General features: G+C 46.5%; 1 protein-coding gene across 1 annotated transcript in view; it reads left to right on the top strand.

Annotated features, from left to right (window-relative positions):
• Positions 1–20,376, top strand: part of LOC144158586 (uncharacterized) — a 184,425-nt gene that overhangs the window by 109,364 nt on the left and 54,685 nt on the right. The window contains exons 45-55 of the mRNA XM_077689573.1: positions 796–903; positions 3,401–3,508; positions 7,545–7,652; positions 7,907–7,960; positions 8,142–8,195; positions 11,115–11,168; positions 11,363–11,470; positions 11,546–11,599; positions 12,067–12,120; positions 13,419–13,472; positions 18,091–18,198. Coding sequence (XP_077545699.1) covers positions 796–903; positions 3,401–3,508; positions 7,545–7,652; positions 7,907–7,960; positions 8,142–8,195; positions 11,115–11,168; positions 11,363–11,470; positions 11,546–11,599; positions 12,067–12,120; positions 13,419–13,472; positions 18,091–18,198 — 864 coding nt within the window. The remainder of the gene's footprint in view (positions 1–795; positions 904–3,400; positions 3,509–7,544; positions 7,653–7,906; positions 7,961–8,141; positions 8,196–11,114; positions 11,169–11,362; positions 11,471–11,545; positions 11,600–12,066; positions 12,121–13,418; positions 13,473–18,090; positions 18,199–20,376) is intronic.

Here is a 20,376-nt window from a genome sequence, read left to right as displayed (position 1 = left end):
GCGACGATAAGTTATCGAATTATTTCAAACGATCTTTGAATTTTCATATAATTTGTCAAAAGGTATATTATGTTTCACCCCTTCACAACTACAAAAACAAATGAAGAAACCTACCCTCTTTGATGCTCCCGCTGGCCTATTTCGCCACAATGCACCAATCGTTGCGATAAAAGGGCAAAGCAGGGATTGGCGACGCCCAGTATATGCAATTTGACTAGAAAAATGAGATCTGCGCTCAGACATCACGCAATGCACGCATGGAGTTTTCATTGCATTATGTCTCAAAGCAGATGCTGTTTTTGAGCCGAAGAGTTCGCCGCGCCTCGTAATTCGACAAATTTGCCCCATCGGACGCAATGTTTGCCCAATTTGGGCGCATTTAGGCAAAACAGACCGCAGAGAATTTTTACAGTGTAGCAAGTAAGCAGTTGCGGGGGACTGAAATCAACGTAATCCAGCTCAGGCTATCAAAATAATTTCTCCGCAGCCTATACGCTTAAAAAAGAGACACTGTCCGAGGTGATGCTCCATTTACAAACACAACAGTTGTACTGGGCAACCAGGAAGTGGATACGTTACTTTGGTAGCTGAAGTCAGATTTTGTAGACTGTGTCTCAGACCGTGCATAGGTCAGCCGGCTGCCCATTTTACTCTAGACAGATGTCGGGAATGGTGCCAACTGCAGCCGCAATCGAGAGACGGTGCGAATTTTTATTGTATCTTCAATGTTTGGACTCGTTGGTTACGCACTCGTGGTTGGCGTCGTGTTGTGCAATCTTCGCGCCGTCTCTTCAGGGTCTCCCAGGCCCTCGTGGTGTGAAAGGAGACAAGGGTGACATCGGCAAGAAGGGGCCTACCGGGCCGGCTGGCATGCCTGGCGAGACGGGCCCCGTAGGGGCGAAGGTAAGACGCATGGCGGGTGTGTGTTTCGCGAGCCGCGCTTAATGTGGGATTTCCCGGAAGTCTATCTTTGTTTGCATATGCAAAACTGATTCGCGAAGCAGCTTGCGTGCGTAATGCCTATGTAAAAGAAGCTGCACATTTTTTTTTTTTTTGCAACGACGCCGGAACGTTTAGTATCTGGCAAGGCCTTTGTCATTGTGTGCCGTCGGAAGCTGAAATGTCCTGGCGCGAAATGTAATGAGTCGACAATATTTGCGTCGGCATGTATGCTAATCGTTTTCTCTTATGACGCGCGCCATTTTCCTCGCTCTTAGTGTAAGAGGAGCACGCGCACTACAAATGTAAGGAATTTAGTTCACCTGGCCAACAACGTTTTGGCCCCAGCTCTGCTGTAAACAATGAAAGACCACCGTGACCTCTAATAAAAAAAAAAAAAAACGAGATGCGCGTCGTCGCTCCAATAAAGCCTAAATTAGGAGCCCACTGAAGCTACCGGGTTTGTTGCCAATTATATTTGTTCGTGCAGCTTAATCACGCACAAAACTATGTTTTTGGAAGGATCATAAGTTGATTGTTTTGTTTTGAAATTGCATGATATGTTTAATTTCTAACAGGTTGAATGCTTTGACATTGTATGTAGTGAATTCTATAGCCAGGCTTAACTGCCCAGTGGGAGACAAACATGTTTACACCCAGAAATTTTTATAATATTCTTTTTTCCGCTGTTGCGAAAGCGTGTCTGGTGCTCTTGATGTTGTGGCATTACATTATTATCTGAACATTGTGCCCACAAATAAGTATTTTATTGCATCCTTCAGAAGGCGGAATGACGGGGAGCGAATGAGACCTAGGCTTGTGATTGAGTTCGGCCAAGTGCAAGCTGATAGATGTTTAGGCTGCGCGAGCCGTAGAACATAATGGCTGCCTAAACAAACATGGGCGAACACGACAGAAATACACAGGACGAGTGCGGGACTTCAACTTACCTTTACTTATCGTATATGGGAGCCAAGCAGGTACACCCTTCGTCAAAATTTTCTAGGCCAATCCTAAGCCTTCTCGCTCACAAAGAATTCTTACAATAAGCTTTACCTTTGTGTTAACAAAATAATTTAACGACAGTAAGAAAGAAAGGCGTTTTCTCTAGCTTTCCGGCATTAAACGTTCCAGCCTCGCTCGGGACGTAAGTTTGTACATTGAATTTTTTGCGGCCTGCGCACTTTCGGCTAGGCCTAGAAAATTTTGACAAAGACTGTACGTTTTATTAGGAATGCGGGAGCATAAGCCGCACCAAGTTGAGCTATTTCTTTCCTCTATTTTCCTGCTATATGTTTATCTTGCACACCCTAAAAAATCGCCGCAGGTGGGCTTCACCACAACGCTTGAGAATGACAAACTAGCTTGACCTAATGTGCCGATTTGACGAATGATAAGGCCTACCAGGCTATTTGAAGTTACTCTGCAACACTTCGGATAAACGCTTTCATACTTTCCTTCACGTCTGCAAGCCCCGCGAAAGCTATAGTTATCGCCAGCATGGAGCGGCACTGCATGATCTGCTCGTCGCAGCAGATAGGCTTCCATTTCTGCTCTGCTTTTGTGGCTTTCTTTTTTAAAGTGGCCATCGAATGCGTTAATTTCTGCAACTGAAGGAAAGCTGGTCAATAGCCTCTACAAACGCCAAGACCAGCAAAGAGAGAAAAATCTTTTGAGCAAGTTTCTAAGTTATCTGATGGGCACAGAGCAGTAATTTTTGGCTGAGGTACTTTGCGGCCCACTAATCTGAGTACTGGATGTGTTGGTTGACTACGTTCTGCAAGCGTTTAAGATTTGGAAGAACGTTTAAAAAAGTGATGCAGGGTCCTTTTAAGTAAAAAAAATATAATCTGCGCAGGGACAACAGCGCATAGCGTGCATTTGGGATGTTTTGCTCTGTTGTCCTAGCACACTTTCTATTTCTTTACTTTATTTGCATGGCCTCGTCATTCATCAACTTCGCACATTTGATCACGCTGATTGGTCGTTATCAGGCGTTGTGGTGAAGCCCACCTGCGGTGATTTATTATACTGTGGCACTGCCAACCGAGTAGTCCAGCTTTTCGCTTTGAATGCTAGACTGTGGGGGAATTGTGAGGATACTGTGTGTGTTATACATAGCGTAAGAGGACTCCACCTTTATTCAAAACCTCCTCGCAAACTACGACTTAGTCTATCTTTGGGAATTGCTGCAGTAAAAAAGAAATTTAACGTTCCAGCTGCTGCTGACTTATGCCTTACTATTTTGTATTCGTTGACTAACAGGAGCCAAAAATGCAGTTTTCTGGGTACCAGGACAAAATTAAAGAAAACGGGAATGGTGTCTCTTGTACCATTTCTGCAATAACTGTGTGGGCAGGCGAGGTAGCGAAAAATCTCCAGCTTGGCGTCACACTTACTTATGAAACAGTCTTTAGCGAGAGTTACTGCTCGTGCGTGAAGTGTCATCACTCTATAACAGGGCGGCGAAGGCATTCCGGGTTCCCCAGGCCCAGAAGGTCCCCAAGGCCAGAAAGGCGACGATGGACCACCGGGCCTCCCTGGACCCACGGGCAAGGATGGTGAGCCGGTGCGTAATGTTTGCAACCGTTGCTGCGCTCGACTGCAACAGCCTTGCTCCTCGCTTTCGCCGAGCGGAGAAGCCGCTCTGGACGCACACCGTCGTGTCGCGCGCTTTCCTTGTCAGACAGAAAGTCTTCTCCTTCTTCCAAGTCGGTCGGAGTAATGCCTCTGTATGCGTCAAACAAATTTTGCCTTCGTAGGACACAGAGTGCCTTCTCTTAATCGCAAACACGTATTTCATCTTTATGATGGACACGGGGTGAGGTGAGTCTTGAAAAAAAAAAAAGGGGGGGGGGTAATCAGACAAAATGCACAAATCGGCAATTGAGCTCTGTCAAGGTGTAGCACTGACTTTACATGCATACTCCAACTGCTTGTTCGAATGTAGACATTTCGCTTTTCGCGGAACTAAATGGGCTGTGAACGTTACGCCTAGCTGTTCGCCTTCTGAGTTTTTCACTCGGTTCCAGGTGTCCATTAATTGAGATTGTTGCCGTCTAGGCCGCCGGAAAGTCTATTAGCATAGCCTTGTGTTAGAAAGATACCTCTTGGCTCCGCCTACTGTATTTCCATGCTACATTCTTTTTCCCGGCCAACAGTTGTGAAGCTTTCCGAGCACCGAGAGCGCGAGGCTGTTTTTTTACTGTCGCCGATTGTGTGCTGACCAAAACTGGTATAACCAACGCGAAACTCTTGCATTCCAATCCAGCCGTAGTTTTAAAAATTAAATCCCGACCTTAACTCAGCTTCTTCACTCGCAATGGGCAAGTGAAGTGCATCAATGAGCTTCTTCTGCAAGGTGTTCTTTTCTCCGAGGAGGGCTGGGGGAAAGAGGCAAACCACATTGTGGGCGCCTAAGGTACATGGCACCCTGGTACACACATACCATAATACAAAAATTAGAGTAAATGAGTCGGCGAAGCGTTGCATTTTCGTTTTTTAACTACAATTCGTGATGTATTCGGCGGTGATTAGCAAAGAGGTAGTCAGTCCCCGCCAGAGGTCCTAAAGCTGCTGCCGTGAGTTCAGTACATGCTGGAGACGGTGAAAGTTTTGAACGAAAAATTTGTTAGAGTTGAAGTCGAGAAAATTCTGCACAACCAAACATGCAATTCTACGAGAGCAGCTGGCGGGAGTTGTTGCGTATTACGGCTATTTTTAAGGCGCTCCTTTGATAGCCACGCAAAGGTTGCGGAACGTAGACGTTGGGTGGGGTTTTCTATACTGCAAATCATAATCGTGTCAGCATATTGTTGTTTGTTACGAGTTCGTTTCTGCCCAGATTTCATTACGACCATAAGATATAACTATTTTTAGTTTTAAACTTAACTTGTTTGTTCTGCTACCCTCGATTTCTTTAAGCGGTTGATTTTAGTGGCGTCCGCCAATTCAACAGGTTAGTTTCTGTGGCACCAACGCGCAGGGAACGAAAATTTTGAAGAAGGCGAGGTTGTGTGCCGTCTTTGCGGTCCCTTCAAGTTTGACCAGAGCTTTCTTTCCCACCTAGGCCTTGATCCGAAGTTAACGTCCTTCGATTTACAGCTCCCCTTGATGCTTTGCGCCCACCTGCGGACGGCCTTGACCACATAAGGCTACCTCGATTATCAGTCACAGGATCTTACTCCGTGGTCCCGAAAGTTCGCCAATTCGTACAAAGATGCAGTGGGGCATTCGCTTTGGTATATTTTTTCTAAGGCGTTTTCCTATGGGGAGACTCTTCAAAGAGGGTCAAAATGGAAGGCTCTAAAGAAGCACAGGAGAAAGCAAATAGACAGAAAAAGTGGCAGCTATAATTCAGGCGTCCCTGCTCAGAAAGTCGATATATCGTAAAATTCAGCACAAAAGGTGATCCTTAATAAATCATTTTATACAATTATATATAGCTTATATATATAGCGTGAATAAAACGATTATATATAGCGCGAATAAAACCAGACAGTGAGATACTGAACTGAAACGAGAAAAGTGATGTGGTAACCAAGAGAATACTATGCTTATCAGGTTATAGAGGCGCTGTTGCACCACCTCTTGCTGTTGCACCGTGTATCCGGTTTTATTAAACGCCTCCAGAATCTCTTAAAGGGCAATAAAGACAAAATAAAATTGTGTTTAATTTGAAAGAACCACGCTTCAGTACCTCAATACGCTTTATTCCTTCCGCGAAAGACGTTTCTAAACCGAAGAAACGCAAGAAGTATTAAAATACTTTCAAATTTCGCGCTACAGTGACGTGTCATGGGCAAAAGTGACATCATACGGGCCAGAAACAAAAAAAAAACAATTTTCAGTGTGTTAACTGCGCTTTAGCATTCAAGTGATTCGATGAAACCGAACTATAAAGGGCCCACTACAACCGTCACGTCATGTGTCATAGCGATGGTTTAGGTCGGGGGCCACCAATCGGCCAAACATGACTCTGTGAAGTCATAGAAAAGTTGCCGTAAAGTGGTTCGGACTCGCCACAGCTTCACATGTCTCCTTTAATTTCTCCATTATTTCTACGAAGTTTCTGATAAGCATGGTATCATTGTTATCGGGAGTCTTTCTAACGAACCAAACTTGTAGTATGTCTTCATGGCCCCTTTAGGTCCTTTCGGGCTCCTTTGCAGCTTTTTGTAAAGCATGCGGAGTAGTCTCCAGTACACAAAACATTTTCCTGCAAGAAAAGGGCTGCGGTTGAATTAGTCGTTTCGAGAGTGGTGTCCACTACACTGTACAGTATTTTGAACCCCGAATTTCTTTCAGTATTTCCCAAACGTCCAGTCCCTTATCCCCTCTTAAAAAAAGACCGTGTGTAGGCTTGCCTGCAGCCCACCTGAATGAAGCCAGCTATTGATGCTGTCAAACAAGCTGAGTGAGCCAGTGAGGCGGTTACGTAGAATATTCAATCTAGAAGTGTGTTCTAACGTTGCACCCGATGCAAGCCTGATGTTTCGCATTGGTCGATGTCACAGAGCACCCGCCGCCGTGGCTAAGGGGCTGAGGCATTGTGCTGCTAACCCCGGTGACGCGAGATCGACTCCGGCCGCGGCGGCTGCTTTTCAGATGGATGCGAAAAGCGAAAACGCTCGTGTGTTGATATTTCGGCACATCTTCAAGATCTTCAGGTAGTCAAAATTAATACGGAGCCCTCCACCACACGCGCCTCATAGCACAGGTGTAGTTTCGGTGCGTTAAAACCTCAAAAATGAACATTTCGATGTCCCAGAGTACATCAAGCAATGCGTGAATTGTGTGTGGGGCCTCGTCATTCGTCCAATACGCTCGCTTGGAAGCAGCGATTGGGCACACATGTGCATTGGGGCAATGCAAAACCAGCCGCCAGCTCCTTTTTTAGAGGAGGAGGAGGAGGAGGAGGAAAAACTTTATTGTGAGCCTGGTGATGTGGGAGTGGCTCCTCAGTCCAGGAGACCATGGGACGACCTTGCTGTCTCAGCCCTGGACACCAGGAGTTGCTGTGCATCCAAGCCGGCGCTGGTCGTCAGGTTCTCCCACAGCTCAGGGAGGGGAAGGGAAGTGGGTAAAGGTGGGAGGGCTGGGTTGTGTGCGCACCCCAAGATCATGTGTATGAGGGTACATGGGTTAGGGCAGAATTTACATGTGGCAGGGTATTGGGTGGGGTACATCCGATGGGTGAGGAAAGGTGTTTGTTTGAAGCCCCCGGAGTATTACTTCTTCTGTTTTAGTAAGCTGCGGGTGAGGAGGGGGAAAATGTTGTCTTGATGTGCGGTAATGTTGGGTGATGTCTTGAAATGTGAGCAGGGGAACGAGACTTGGTGTTTCCTCAGAGGCCTGGGAGGAGAGTTCGCAGGCTTGTCTATGGGCAAAATTATTAGCGTGGCCGTGGTGCACGGCAGAGATTTCCTACTTTCACCAAGCAATACAGGTTTCGGCGTTTCAAGTCTAAATGGACTTGATCTTTCTTGCTGGATAGTTCAGGAAGGCAGCGCTCCAAATTAACCAATGACCTTATTTTTGCAGTGCGTTATACACGTACTACGACAGTCCTGTACACTCAATGCAGCGTTCATTCATTTTTTCAGGGTGCTAGGGGTCCGCCGGGTCCCAAGGGCGAAGAAGGCAAGACCGGTCTCCAGGGGGTGCCGGGAGTACAGGGCCCGCCAGGTCTGGAAGGTCCAAAAGGCCTGCCTGTGAGGATGTTTGGTAGCTTTACCCTTTTGCATCTGGAAACCTTAAATTGGTGGGGCGATACAAAAAAAGAAATCGAATTCGGCACTGTTACTTTCATCAAAAACTAACAGCCGGAAATAAAATTGAAAGTGAAAAGTAAAATGCGGGCTGTTCGAAGCAAATAAAGATAAACCAAGATTCGGTTATAGCATGGAGGTGAAGCTGTTCTATTTAGGTAGTTTGGCTGCTTTATAGCCTTAATTCATCATTCCAGGGCCCACCAGGATTTCCAGGGCCAGCGGGCGAAGCAGGAGTGCCGGGAATAAAGGTGAGAGCAATCGAATCGCGCACGTCTAGCGGAATCACAACTGATAAGAGCCGTTTGCAACAGAACGATCCCATTCGTCCCCATTCCTAACGAATTAACCATATTCACAAAATGAGTACGCGTTATGGTAACCAAGAGTCTAGAATTGCTCTTAATAGTTACGTATTTCTTTTCTTCACAGGGAGAAAGGGGAACGGATGGAGCGGACGGCCAGCAAGGAGAGCCAGGTCCAATGGTAACTGACTGTTCATCTTTTGGAGATGTGCAAGCTGAGTCAGTGCGCGGAGGTGGCTTTTAGACCGAAGCATGTTGTTTATTTGGTGGGTTCAGAGTCAGTAGGTCTACGTCACCGCCTCCTAAGGTAGAGGCCTTCGGTGATTTAAGTAAGAAGGCGGCTACTGCATTCATTTGAGAAACGTAGCAGGCCCCGAACGGCGGTCCTGCCGCAAATTATGAATGCAGCGTTCACTGAAGGACCATTTTATTCTAATTCCAATCAACTTCCGTAGGCATGGTTCACCGCAGTGCATGCGAGTGACTAATCGTTGCTTGCAAGAGAGCAAATATTGCGAATAACGCATCCTGACATACATACGATTCGAGTAAAAAAAATGTAGTCTTCGATGTGACATCACGGAACGCAAACCATTACGCCCGTGTTGCGTAATGTCCCGACGCAGACCTCGTACCGTCATCAGCCTGCAGTGATTTTGGGATTCAAATGGCCGGCCACTCAGGGGCATTGCGTGTGAAGCAGACCAACGAAGACGTTTTCAGGCAGTATAGAGGTCCCATATACGCTGATCGCACAGCCAATCCAAGGTCTTCCCCATCACCTGTATAATTGCCTAAACTGGATTACTAGAAGGTCTTACTATTATTTGTTCACCAGGAAGCAGATGCGTAAATGTGAGTGGCCAAGATAAAAACAACCATCTAGGGTCAATTGCTTTTACAGCGAAGCTGTATGTGTCTAGTATTCCCACTTCTCGCGTCCGTGTGGAACGAAAACTCGAGGACTCGTGTTCAGCGTATGGGGAAAATTATAAAAATAAGAAAAGGGCTTAGGGACTCCATATTTTGACATGTCTTATACTGTCCATGATAAAATGCCTTCCCTGCAATACATTTCTCATTAGAGGTGAAGCCGACTTAAAGATGTCGGTGTGCGCTTGGTCCTTGTGAGCTGACTTTCCCACATTGTGTGTTGCGCAGTGAAGCACAGCCATCTACGGAAGGAGTATGGTTACACACCACGTTTATACTCCTCTCCGCCACCGCCTCCTCTTTCCTGAGTCGTGTATACTGCTCGGCATGCGCAGCGTCTATCTGTAGCCCCTGCCATGTTATGTCTGCATTTGAGGGGTGAGGGGTGGACGTGCACGTGCAGGCAGGCTACACGCGCTCACCGTTGACATACCCATTCTGCTGGGGGGGGGGGGGGGGGGGATTTCAACGTGGGCGTCTCACGGCCCGATGTGTCTTGACTGCTGCCCTCCGTGGTGGAGCGGTCTGGTTTGATGGGTTACGCAGACAGTAAGATGTCTACGATGTGGGAGGTAAACGAACAGCCCCATGTTTGTCTCCTGGAGTAAAACTGTAGTCCTTTTAAGTTTCATTCAGCTCATTAGCTGGGAAGTATGCTCAATCGCAAATTACATAACAGAGCGTGCCCCGGGAAAAGAAAACATCAGTGCCAAAGGACACTAGGCCCCTGCTGCATGTGCAGTGCGAGCCGCCTTTAGGGGTGAATGTAGTGACGGGGGCGTACAGAAGGCTCTTGGCGATGGCTAGCGAACGAGGCTCAGAGAGTGCTGTCCAGGGAGCTGGTCAAGTGGTGACGGGCGCGGCCGCAAAGTTCAACAGCAGATCAGCAGAAGGTCCAACTAGGCTTACACCTTCACATTCTTAAAAAGAAAAAAAAAGCCTCCCCGTAATTCTTTTTTCTCTCCGGGCGAAATGAGCAACGTGGTGGAGAAATTCTGTTTCGGGATGTGAAGTCTCTATGTCAAGAAGAACTTGTAAGTTCTGGTTTGAGCGAAAATTTTTGTGGGGGGTTGATCGGGGCCTGAAAACTACATGGGATGTTAGAATTGATTTGCTTTTCACCTTTTGGCTACCTGTTTTAGGTACGATTTCGTGTATACACTCGAAAGGGAGAATTAAAGCATTTCGCAAAAGCCACAAAATGTGAAAGCCGTGTTTCTAACTTATAATAACCGGTCAGACATCGGCAATTATAATCGAATTCGAATAAATCGGAGTGGTAACGAAAGTGCATTTAACCAGGGGTATGGCGTGCATTGTGTTAGGGATAAATGCGTATTAAAAAGATCAGACTTTATATGCGTAGATGATAGTGCAGTGAAAATAATTACTAACTTTTTGGCAACCACCGCATGCACAATAAACAATTCGAGATAGGGAATCCTAGGGAGAGGCAGAAGTTATGCGCGCGAGTGTACCTTTCTGTGGAAACGAAGGCGCTGGTATAGCAAGTATATCTTTTGTAAAGAGCCAAAGAGCCATGAAAACACCGGCATAAATACCCACGTGTCAGAATACACTGCACCCGGACATGCTACTCGACGCAGCAACTGCGCCGTTGCTCCGTTGCCCTGTGCCCTGCAACGCTTCGTTTCAACGCGCATTAAGACACGCAAGAGACCAAGTCAGGTTTAAAAAAATTGGAAATGTATACGAATCCTGCCTTAAAATAGCCTGTAACTTGCACATGGTCAAATTCCTGTTGACGCGACAGAAACATTATTGGCTGCAGCCTACACACGAGTTTCAGGGAAGCGTCTGGAGATCGTGAGCCGCCAGCTCTCGCCCTCTGCACGGATGTCGCAACTGGTTTTACGAATTTGCAATACCACGGCGGCTAGTGCACACCCACTTCTGGATCCTTACGGAGCAGTTTACACTTAAGGAAATTTATACAGACGAAACATCATCTTGATCGAATTAACCGCAGCGATATTTTGCGGTACAAATACATACAACTTTGCTGGCACCAATGGCCACATTCAAGTCATCCGCAGTTTGAATTATGCTATTTTGAATTACGAGGCTCGACTGTGATTACTCTACGATAACGCCTCTTGAGCACTGTGAGAAGGTTTCTTAATCCTGGTTTCTGTTTTTCCAACAGGGTCCTAAGGGCGAAATGGGAAAAATGGGTGTGTCTGGTGCTCCTGGAAAACCGGTAAGGCTGCGCACACTGGGTAGGTAAGGCTTGGTGTCTCCTAATATGTGTAATCCCTCGGCGGAAGTTCAGTCCTGTGGGGAGCGAAAATAAACACCTTGTTCCTGACTTGCTTAAGGGCTACGTATGCCGAAATCCCTCCCTGTTTCGCTACTTGACTTCTTGAACTAATTTCCCTCCATGTCGTGGTTAAGGGCCCAATGGGTCCGGCAGGACTCCAAGGAGACGTCGGCCTGCCAGGCGAGAAAGGAGACAAAGGCCAGACAGGACCCGAAGGTCTCCAGGGTCCCACAGGACCAGCGGTGAGCGCTTTTATTCCAGTTGCGCTGTCAAATGAAGACATTTGATGCGGAAGCCACACCTGCCTCTTCCCGCAGGGAGCACCAGGACCGACGGGGCCGGCAGGACTGAGAGGCTCCCCGGGACCCGCAGTGAGTGCATCGCCGCTTACTGGCCTGCCAGAGCTTATGCCCAACACGTTCGTGTCGGAAAGAAGAAGAATGCCTACAACAGGCGGTGTCAGATTATATTTTTCTGCAGTTAGACTTGAAATTCGGTGCACGAACTCTTTCGGCTACCTGCTAACCATGTTTGTAACGTACAGCAATTGCAAGCCCTGCCATAAGCCTCTGGTTAACCTTTTCAGGATTCCTCAAAGGCTTCCGTTTCCCGGTGGCCCTCACCGCTCCATGCCCGCCTTTTCTTGTTTGAAAAGTAGGCTTATTTGATTCTAAGCTTGTAGCGAAGCGTGCGAGTAAATAATTAAGTGTGACTCTCCCACGCACACCACTGTGTTTCAGCTATAATGTTTTTTTACGTTTGCACGCAGATCTATGTTTTTTTTTTCTGCCCAAGTTCGGCGTATGCTGACGGCAACTAAGCACACATTAATTTGTAGGGTGACGTTGGAGCTCCTGGACTAGTGGGAGCACCCGGCCAACCTGGCAGCGTGGTAAGTGACGCCGAAATGAATTTATGTGCGCTCCACGTGCTTTTGTTGCCGAACAACGGCGTGAATTCCTTCAAATTTCTTTATTTTCAGGAATGCTTGCACCCATATAGTCACGGTAAAGTATGCTCATGCGAGAAATAGCCCTAGAGCCAGAAAGGTTGCTAAAACAAACAATTTTAACGACAAGTTGCAAATCGCGACTGGAATTATCGAAGCAAAATTGAACAGTGGCTGCAAATTTCGTTGTTGCTCTACAAACGCGGTATCGTCGAAATTAAAAGCAATGTCAGTCGTAACCCTCGTTTGCGTAGTTTTTAGACGGGAAACTTGTCAACATTATTCGAAACATTATTCAGAAAAGTATTTCCTTGTTATGCACTGAAGCCAAGACTACAGACTTCCTTTACGGTTAGCATTTGCTAACGGTGGTTCTGCAGCAGTCGAAGCCAGCCGGCAATTTGTTGGCGGAGTAGTAAGTCGAAAACCGGGTTGAAGGAAAGTTTTAGAGGAGAACAAACGAACTGCATGCCGTACACTGAACGGGGACATATGTGTGATAAAGCGGGGATCCTTACCGAAACCCGGCGCATATTGATCAAGAGAAATTGCTTAACCATAACGCATGGCTCCCGACTAGCACAGGTACTCCTAAAGAGGGCAAGGGAGCAAACAATCATTTTGTGCCCTTCCCTCCTCCCACTTCAGGGCGCTGCGTGGGGAAGTTATCAAGATTCTGCTGCTTTTGGAAAGGAGTGTAGGCTTGCATGTGCAGGCGTGGAGCAGAGCTCCAATAATAACTTGACAAGCATGCCTAGAAGCGCTACCTGTGTACCTCTGTGCCACTATCTATAATAAGGAAGTAACTCGAAGAAAAGTGAGCACTGCGACAAAAGTTTGATTCTACGCCAAACATAAAACAAGCGTGTTTTTGCGAAAGACCCGAAAGCGCGGAAGAACTATATCGACTGGTGACAGAAGTTAGTTGTGATAAATAAATTGAGAAAGACCAGGCAAATGAAACAGAAGAGAAGGGATGTACTATACAACAAAGCCAATGCGTGCGAACCAATGGCGAGAAAGTGGACGAGCATTTAAACATTGCCCTCCAATAGAAAGGACAAAAAGTTACCTGAAAGTCGTCGTCACAACGAAGTATTCCGGGGCAGTTTAACAAAATAGGTGTCTACGTATACAAAGCTTAGCATAAAGAGCGCTAATTCCGAGTGAAGTGCACTTACGGATATCGAGAAATGTGCGTGGTCCACCCTAACTCGTGATATGAATTTCGTTTCTTCCAGGGACCGCCTGGTGACAAAGGCATGAAGGGTGATCGAGGCAAGCGGGGACCCAAGGTATAGTGGAAGCGCAAGCCCACTCCATGCGCCCTCTATGCACTAACATGGAGTGTGTATGTGCTATTGATGATGTGACAGGTTTCTTTGTCTCGGATAATCTATCGAAGGGCGTTATTTTTAAAATAACTCCTTGATTTATATTCAAATGCAGCGTAAGTTTTTGTAAATATGGGGAATACTTAGAAATACTCAACGTCCGGTTCATGATCACCTGTTGCACAACTCGTTGCGCACCGAGGGTAGGAGATACGGTTCAGCTTATGAAGCCACGCCGGTGTCAGTACTGAGTTGGTCCGGATGCAGAACAGTAGGGATGCCTCAGTCCTCTTCATTCTTCTGATAACACGGGGTTGGCGTTGTGGTCGCCAAAGAGATCGGAAATGTTCTTTAATGATGGCTTTTAAAATGCGCCGTTCGTCTGGAGCCCCTTTCAGAAAACGAGTACAAGATGTCGCTTCACGGGCCAACTTGTCGGCGGCTTTGTTTCCAAGCACTCCTTTGTGGAAAGGAACCCACTGGAGGCCAACGCTAAGTTCGTTTTCATTTAGCTGCTGAAGGAAACGTAAGGAGCATTGGAAAGATTTATCTGCGGGAAATCCAAGATGCGAAAGTTGAAGGGCTGACTTGGAATCCGTTCGAATTTGCGCACGCCGCACCCGAAGCGATTTTATCTTTTTCAAGGCCGCCTCAATCGCTATGTACTCCGCCGGTGTTGATGGCGTCAAATGGTCAATGAAAGCCGCCCAGGAAACGTTCATGCCGGGAATCACAAAGGCCGCTGCACTGGTATTTAATTATCTGTCGACAAATCCGTCTGTAAAAATGTGAACACAATCTCCGTACAACCAGTCCAAGTACTCAAGTGCTAACATTCCCGCTTCAGCCACTCGTGTAAATCTCTTGGAGTGAATTCCCGGGATGGCGAGCTGACACTCCAAACTCTTTTAATGGCGGTTTCAAGTGATTTTGATTTTTCTGCCATTGCGGTTGCAACACGCTGAAAGTGTTGAGTGCCGCGTGTATGCAATATTTCATCCTTAAGCGGAAACGCCTGAGCAATGCCTTACCGACATCGGACCCTCAAAGCCGGACGAGCTGTAAGAGCATCCGCTGAGATGCCATCCAGCGAAGCGGTGGAAAATGGGACTCGTCAAGGACCTTCTTGTTTACCGCCGCCTGGGGAACTGCTGCGGATATTTGACGCCATGTCAGTGCAGTACTTCCAGACGAGCATACTGGGACTGCGAGAGCACGCGACGGAGCGGTTAGCTTTGTTTAGCGAACTTCGAAGGAGAAGCGATTCACATGCCTCTTTGGCGAATGTCATTTTCCATAAAGGCCATTGTATCACAAGAAGAGACATTTTGCGCCTGATCCTCCGGTTTTTAAGGGACACAGGCCTCACTGACTCCTGGTGATTTCCCGTGCATAGCGGCAAGAAGGTGTTGATCGGGGGAGCAGTTGCTGGCATACCACCCAAGGCTAGGTCCATCCGTCAATAAACATCACCCTCCCCCCCCCCCCCCCCCCCAACCATCGGTCCATGATAAATTCGAGAATTGATGTAGTGGTCTTAAGATGCGGCCGCATGAGAGAGAAATTACAGGCAGGATATTATCAGGATTTTATCGATAAAGAATGACCTAAACGTAACCTCGCTGATTAAACGCAGCAGCTTTAAAACTATAACAAGATGGCAGCATAGGTTGTTTTACGTATTCAGTTAAAGGGACTCTGCAACACTTCCAGCAAACGCTTTGACTCTTTCCTTCGCGTCTAGAAGCATTGTGAAAGCTATAGTTTATTTATTTATTGATTGATAATACCCTCAGGTTACATTGAAGTACATTGCAGAGGGGAGGGGCAAGATACAATAAATATTCACAAAAGGTATACTAGGAAGCAGATGCAAAATTAAAAAACAATCGACAGCAAGAGAGAAAATAAATAAGAAAAAGAGAAGTGCATGATACATGAAACAACTAAACCAGGTATGACAATGCATTTTTGAATAGTATGGGGTCGGCTATGCTTGTTAGGTAGAGTGGTAGACAATTCCACTCATTGCTGGTTCTGGGAAAAAAGGACTGTTGATACGCTGATGTGTTACAGCGAGGCACGTTGACCTTTTGTGAATGATCGCGTCGAGATGATATGAATCGCGCAGGTTCAATCCAAAGCGAACGCAAAGGATTGTGATAGAATATTTTGTGGAAGAGAATTCCAGACTGCTTCCGGCGGGTAGCAAGCAATGGAAGATGTAACGTCGCCTTTGTGACAGTTACGCTAGCTGTACGATGATAGTTAGCCAAGATGAAACGAGCTGAACGGTTTTGTATGGCTTCGACTGCGTGTGTTAGTGTAGCATGGCCTGGATCCCATATTGCAGATGCGTATCCTAACTGTGGGCGAACGTACATGGTGTAAAGCAGTAATTTTAATGATGACGGAGCGAAGTAAAAAGTTCTTTTGAGGTAACCTAAAGTGCGATTAGCCTTGGCCGTTATGTATTCTACATTGTTTCCATGAAAGGGCGTCAGTAATGTGGACGCCCAGGTAACGGTAAGAATTGACTGATTCTAGGCAATTGTTGTGGAGGTAATGCCTTGCGCACTCTAAGTTAGTACGGGAAACATGCATGGATTTACACTTGTTAGTATTGAGGTCCATTTTCCATATGCGACACCACTGGGAAATGCTGTTGAGGTCTGCTTGGATGGATAAGGTGTCGGTATCTTTTGAAACCTTAAGGTATATCACGCAGTCGTCAGCAAAGAGGCATATTTGAGAGGATATGTTGTTAGGCAGGTCATTCACGTAAATTAATAACAATAAAGGACCCAAGGCAGATCCTTGGGGAACGCCAGAATCAACTGGAATAACAGGTGAGTCATTGTCATTTGCCGTAACGAATTGGACGCGTGATGTGAGGAAGTGGCGTACCCAATTAATCAGTGTGGGGTCAATATTTAGCGCGCTCATTTTGTACAGAAGGAGTGAGTGGTTAACTTATCAAAAGCCTTGGCAAAATCGAGAAATATGAAATCAACCCAATAACCAGAGTCGAGGCAAACATGTAGGTCATTAGTAAGTTTTAGGAGTTGCGTCTCACAGGAGATTTCGAAATCCGTGCTGACTTAAACAAAAGAAACAATTTTCTTCCAGAAATTTTACCAGATGTGAAAAAATGACGTGTTCCATTATTTTGCTTGGGACAGAGGTTAAAGTTATTGGCCTGTAATTTTATGGGTTATTAGCATCACCGGATTTGTGAAGAGGTACAATTTTTCCAGTTTTCCACTCTTTGGTCAAAGTACCAGAATTATAGGACTGAGAAAATAACCATTGTAAAATTATTGAACAATTTTCACTCGTATTTTTCTAGAACTTGTTATTCATTCCGTCAATTCCGCAAGACGAAGTTAGATTTAAATCATCAATTATTGCTTTAAGGCCAGCATAAGCAAAAGCTATTGAATCCATTTGAAAATGATTTCTAGGCTCCAGCTCGGGACGAAAGTCGGTGTTTATGGGAGACGAGAATGAATGGGCAAACGTGTTATTGAGCACTTCAGAACATGAGTTTCTAGGAATACGTTCACCAGACAATGTCGCCAAAGAAATTCTGTTAGTCTCTTCGCGTTCAACAATAGTCCAAAAACGCTTAGGGTTTCTTTTAAGAATAATCGGTAGTGTGGTTTTAAAAAAAGGTCGATTTCGCTACTTTTAAGGCAAGTGGATAGGCTGCCCCAGCTGCCTTGCAGGCTGACCGGTGTGCTGCATTGCATGAACGTTTTGTCTTCCGGAAAAGCCGTTTCTTTTTGTTAGAGAGACGTAACAAATTTCGGTTGAACCAAGGTGCCTTTTTGTTATTAAATACGCGTCTGAGAGGAACGTACCGATTAATTAGCTCGTTTACTTTGTTTTTAAACATGTTGTTAACTTCAATTGAAAGTTCGAAGGGATCAGGCAAGAAAACGTCAAGAAAACCAGCTGTCGCAAGCACGGAGCGGCACTGCGTGATTTGCTCGTCGCAGCAGAACAAGCCGCCTTCTGTTTCTGCTCTGCTTCGTGACTTTTTCCTAAAGTGGCTATCGAATGTGTTTATTGCAGGGCACATTGCTGTAGTGAGGTAATTCGAGCGCCCAAAGAACGCCAAGACTCGGGAAATAATTTGAGTTTAGGTTTCCAAGTTATCTGATGGACATAGAGCAGTAATGTTTGGCTGAGGTACTTTGTGACCCCGCATACGCTAAGTACTGGGCGTGTTTGCTGAATACGGTATGAAAGCATTTAGGGTTCAGAAAAACGTTGCAAGAAGTGTTGCAGTGTCTCTACAACTTCGAACGCAGGGGTGCTAGTGTTGTGTGTTGTATGTCTAATGGAAGAATAGGCAGAACTGGGGTATTTGATTGGCTGAGAATCGCTTCTCTTCTCTGCTTTAAATCAAAAGGATTCTTTAAATCAAAAGGATGCTTTAAATCAAAACGGGACTCGTGTATTAATTCTGTATTAGTATGCGCCTCACACATATACGGGCTTCTACCAGGTGGCCACGTTTGCGACATGTACAGTGTTTTCTGCCGTTCTTACGCCGACAACCTTTTCCCCGCAGGGCCACAGCGGTTTGTTGGGCCGTACCGGGGCCAAAGGCGACGTCGGCGAGAAAGGAGAGAAAGGACAGCGCGGAGACTCCGGACTTCCAGGACCTCCGGGACCGCAGGTTAAGCAGCAGTATTTGCTAGACTATGCATGGTTAAAAAGAAATATCGCGCGTTTTTTTTTAACTCAAGAGCTGTGTACGCACATTCTCAACTGAGTGTAATAGAACGTGGGTTTTGCAGTTGAAAGCACAGAACGTTCCGTTCTTCTTTTCTGCTGCCAGGATCGACGGTATTAAAAGAAATCATGAGCGCATACATGAGGGTGTCATTATTAAAGTATGGAATAATTTTCCCAGTGCAGTTAAATAGCAATAATTGCTGTTAAGCAGCAGTCAAAAAAGACTGCAAATATGCAGGGAATCTAAAACTAAACATTGCCTTCTCACAGCAGTATGAAAAACAAAAAGAAATACTTAAGAATACCAAAATTACATACATTGTTGAAAAGGGAATCAACATACAGGAATGCCACATAAAATATATGACATTAAATGATAGGTGACAGAAAACTACAAGAAAATAAAACTAGAATGGGAGCAGGGAAATGTGCTTTCGAGATTTGTTTTTGGTGTATTTAGTTTAGTTGACCGATATATGGGCGTTGACTCCATGCATTTCTACTTTAAAACGTTCCTAAGTTAACATTGAAAATAGTTTGTAGGGGACTTTTCAACCCCCTGATGCGTGGGGGTCGAAGTGCGCCAATGAGGCTTGATCGCAGAACTTGTTGACGCAACACAAAAGCGACAGCTTTCACCCTCGTGCCCTTCACTTATACAAGTTTACGCGTCTTTACGGCTCACCAACGTTTACGACTTTATGCTGCAGGCATATCGAGTATTTTTTTTTCCTACTCAGTTATGTCAACGGCAGGATGACTACCACGTTTGAAAGTAAGTAGTGAGATCCGGTCGAAAAAAAAAAAATGTTACATATGGTTTGGATGCACTAACCACATAACATCTTGCGAAAGTAGTATACAACACCACTTATATCGCCCTGTCCAATACACCGCTGCGTGTTCGTACTACACCCTGGGCATGTATCACTTTGCGTGGCTTCAGAGTACGTACATGGTATTCACAGTACGCGCAGATAATTCTTCTGATCAAACGATTAACACTTGCACAAAGTAATTGATCGATTGACTGAATTATTTGTCTGACTGAAATGACCCAGTTGATTGGTCGTTTCATCAAACGCGGTTAACTTGGTGGCACATCGTGGCACATTATGTGTCCACTATAAGCGAGCTTGATTCAAGCTGCACAGGACATTGTTGTGCCAGAGCGCCTGGCCCAAAGGCGTTGCACGAGGCGACGCGCCGACAGCGAGGCTGAGTCACGCCTCTCCCTTTGTCGCTGCGGCGCGGCCGAATCCTGCATCTCGAAACGCTGCGGCGCGGCCGACTCCTGCATCTCGAAACGCTGGGGCGCGGCCGACTCCTGCATCTCGAAACGCTGCGGCGCGGCCGAATCTCTCAGCGGAGAACGACCCAAACAAGGGCATGTCGCTACGCCCGGAGGCGAGGTCACGGAGACGGCGGCGGCATCGCTCTCCCTTTCCCCATTGGCGGCGCAGCTGACTCACCGCTTCGCTACCATTCGTCGGAATTCAAACTTCAGGCAGCGAGAGCCCTGATTGGAGCATTTCGAACTTCTTGGGGCCACAACGAACTCCCGGGCTATAAAAGAAGCCCGGAGGCTCTCATCGTCGGCATTCCTCGGCGGCTTCTCTCCGGCACCAGTCTCTTCGGAAGCACCGAGTGAAAGGGTGCTGCCGCCTTTGTGCGAATGATGTAACTTTTGCTTACCCTGTACATACTGTATATAAATGTTACTTTAAGTTTTCGACGGCTCGAGAACTTCTTCGCTCTGCTCTGCGCCGCGTCGATAGCGGACGGAGCAAGGCAACGTCGCTACACCTCTGACTGCGCTCGGATGGCCAGTCCCAACAGCGGTGACAGCGGCGGGATGGCTGGTTCCCACCATCGGTGACGAGCTGGATGCGAGTCACAACCTTGGCGACCGCCCTGGGATACTCATTCCCAACGGTGGTACCAGCGGTGGGATCGTCATTCCCAACAGTGGATGGCAGCTGCGGGATCGACCGGCAACGGCTACTACCTAGCGTGGTAAGCGCTCGACGTTTTCTCTCAGTTCACCAGACTTCTCTAGCACAGGTTATGGTAGTTTAGAGAAGGGCTGGGTGAAGCACTGTGTATAGCTTTGAGTGTT

Source organism: Haemaphysalis longicornis, unplaced genomic scaffold (genome assembly GCF_048455015.1).
Source record: "Haemaphysalis longicornis isolate Haplotype H1 unplaced genomic scaffold, Haemaphysalis longicornis Haplotype H1 scaffold_1, whole genome shotgun sequence".
NCBI classification, from domain to species: Eukaryota; Metazoa; Arthropoda; class Arachnida; order Ixodida; family Ixodidae; genus Haemaphysalis; species Haemaphysalis longicornis.
Note: the sequence above shows the minus strand (reverse complement) of the source record. Positions and strands in the feature narration are given on the sequence as shown.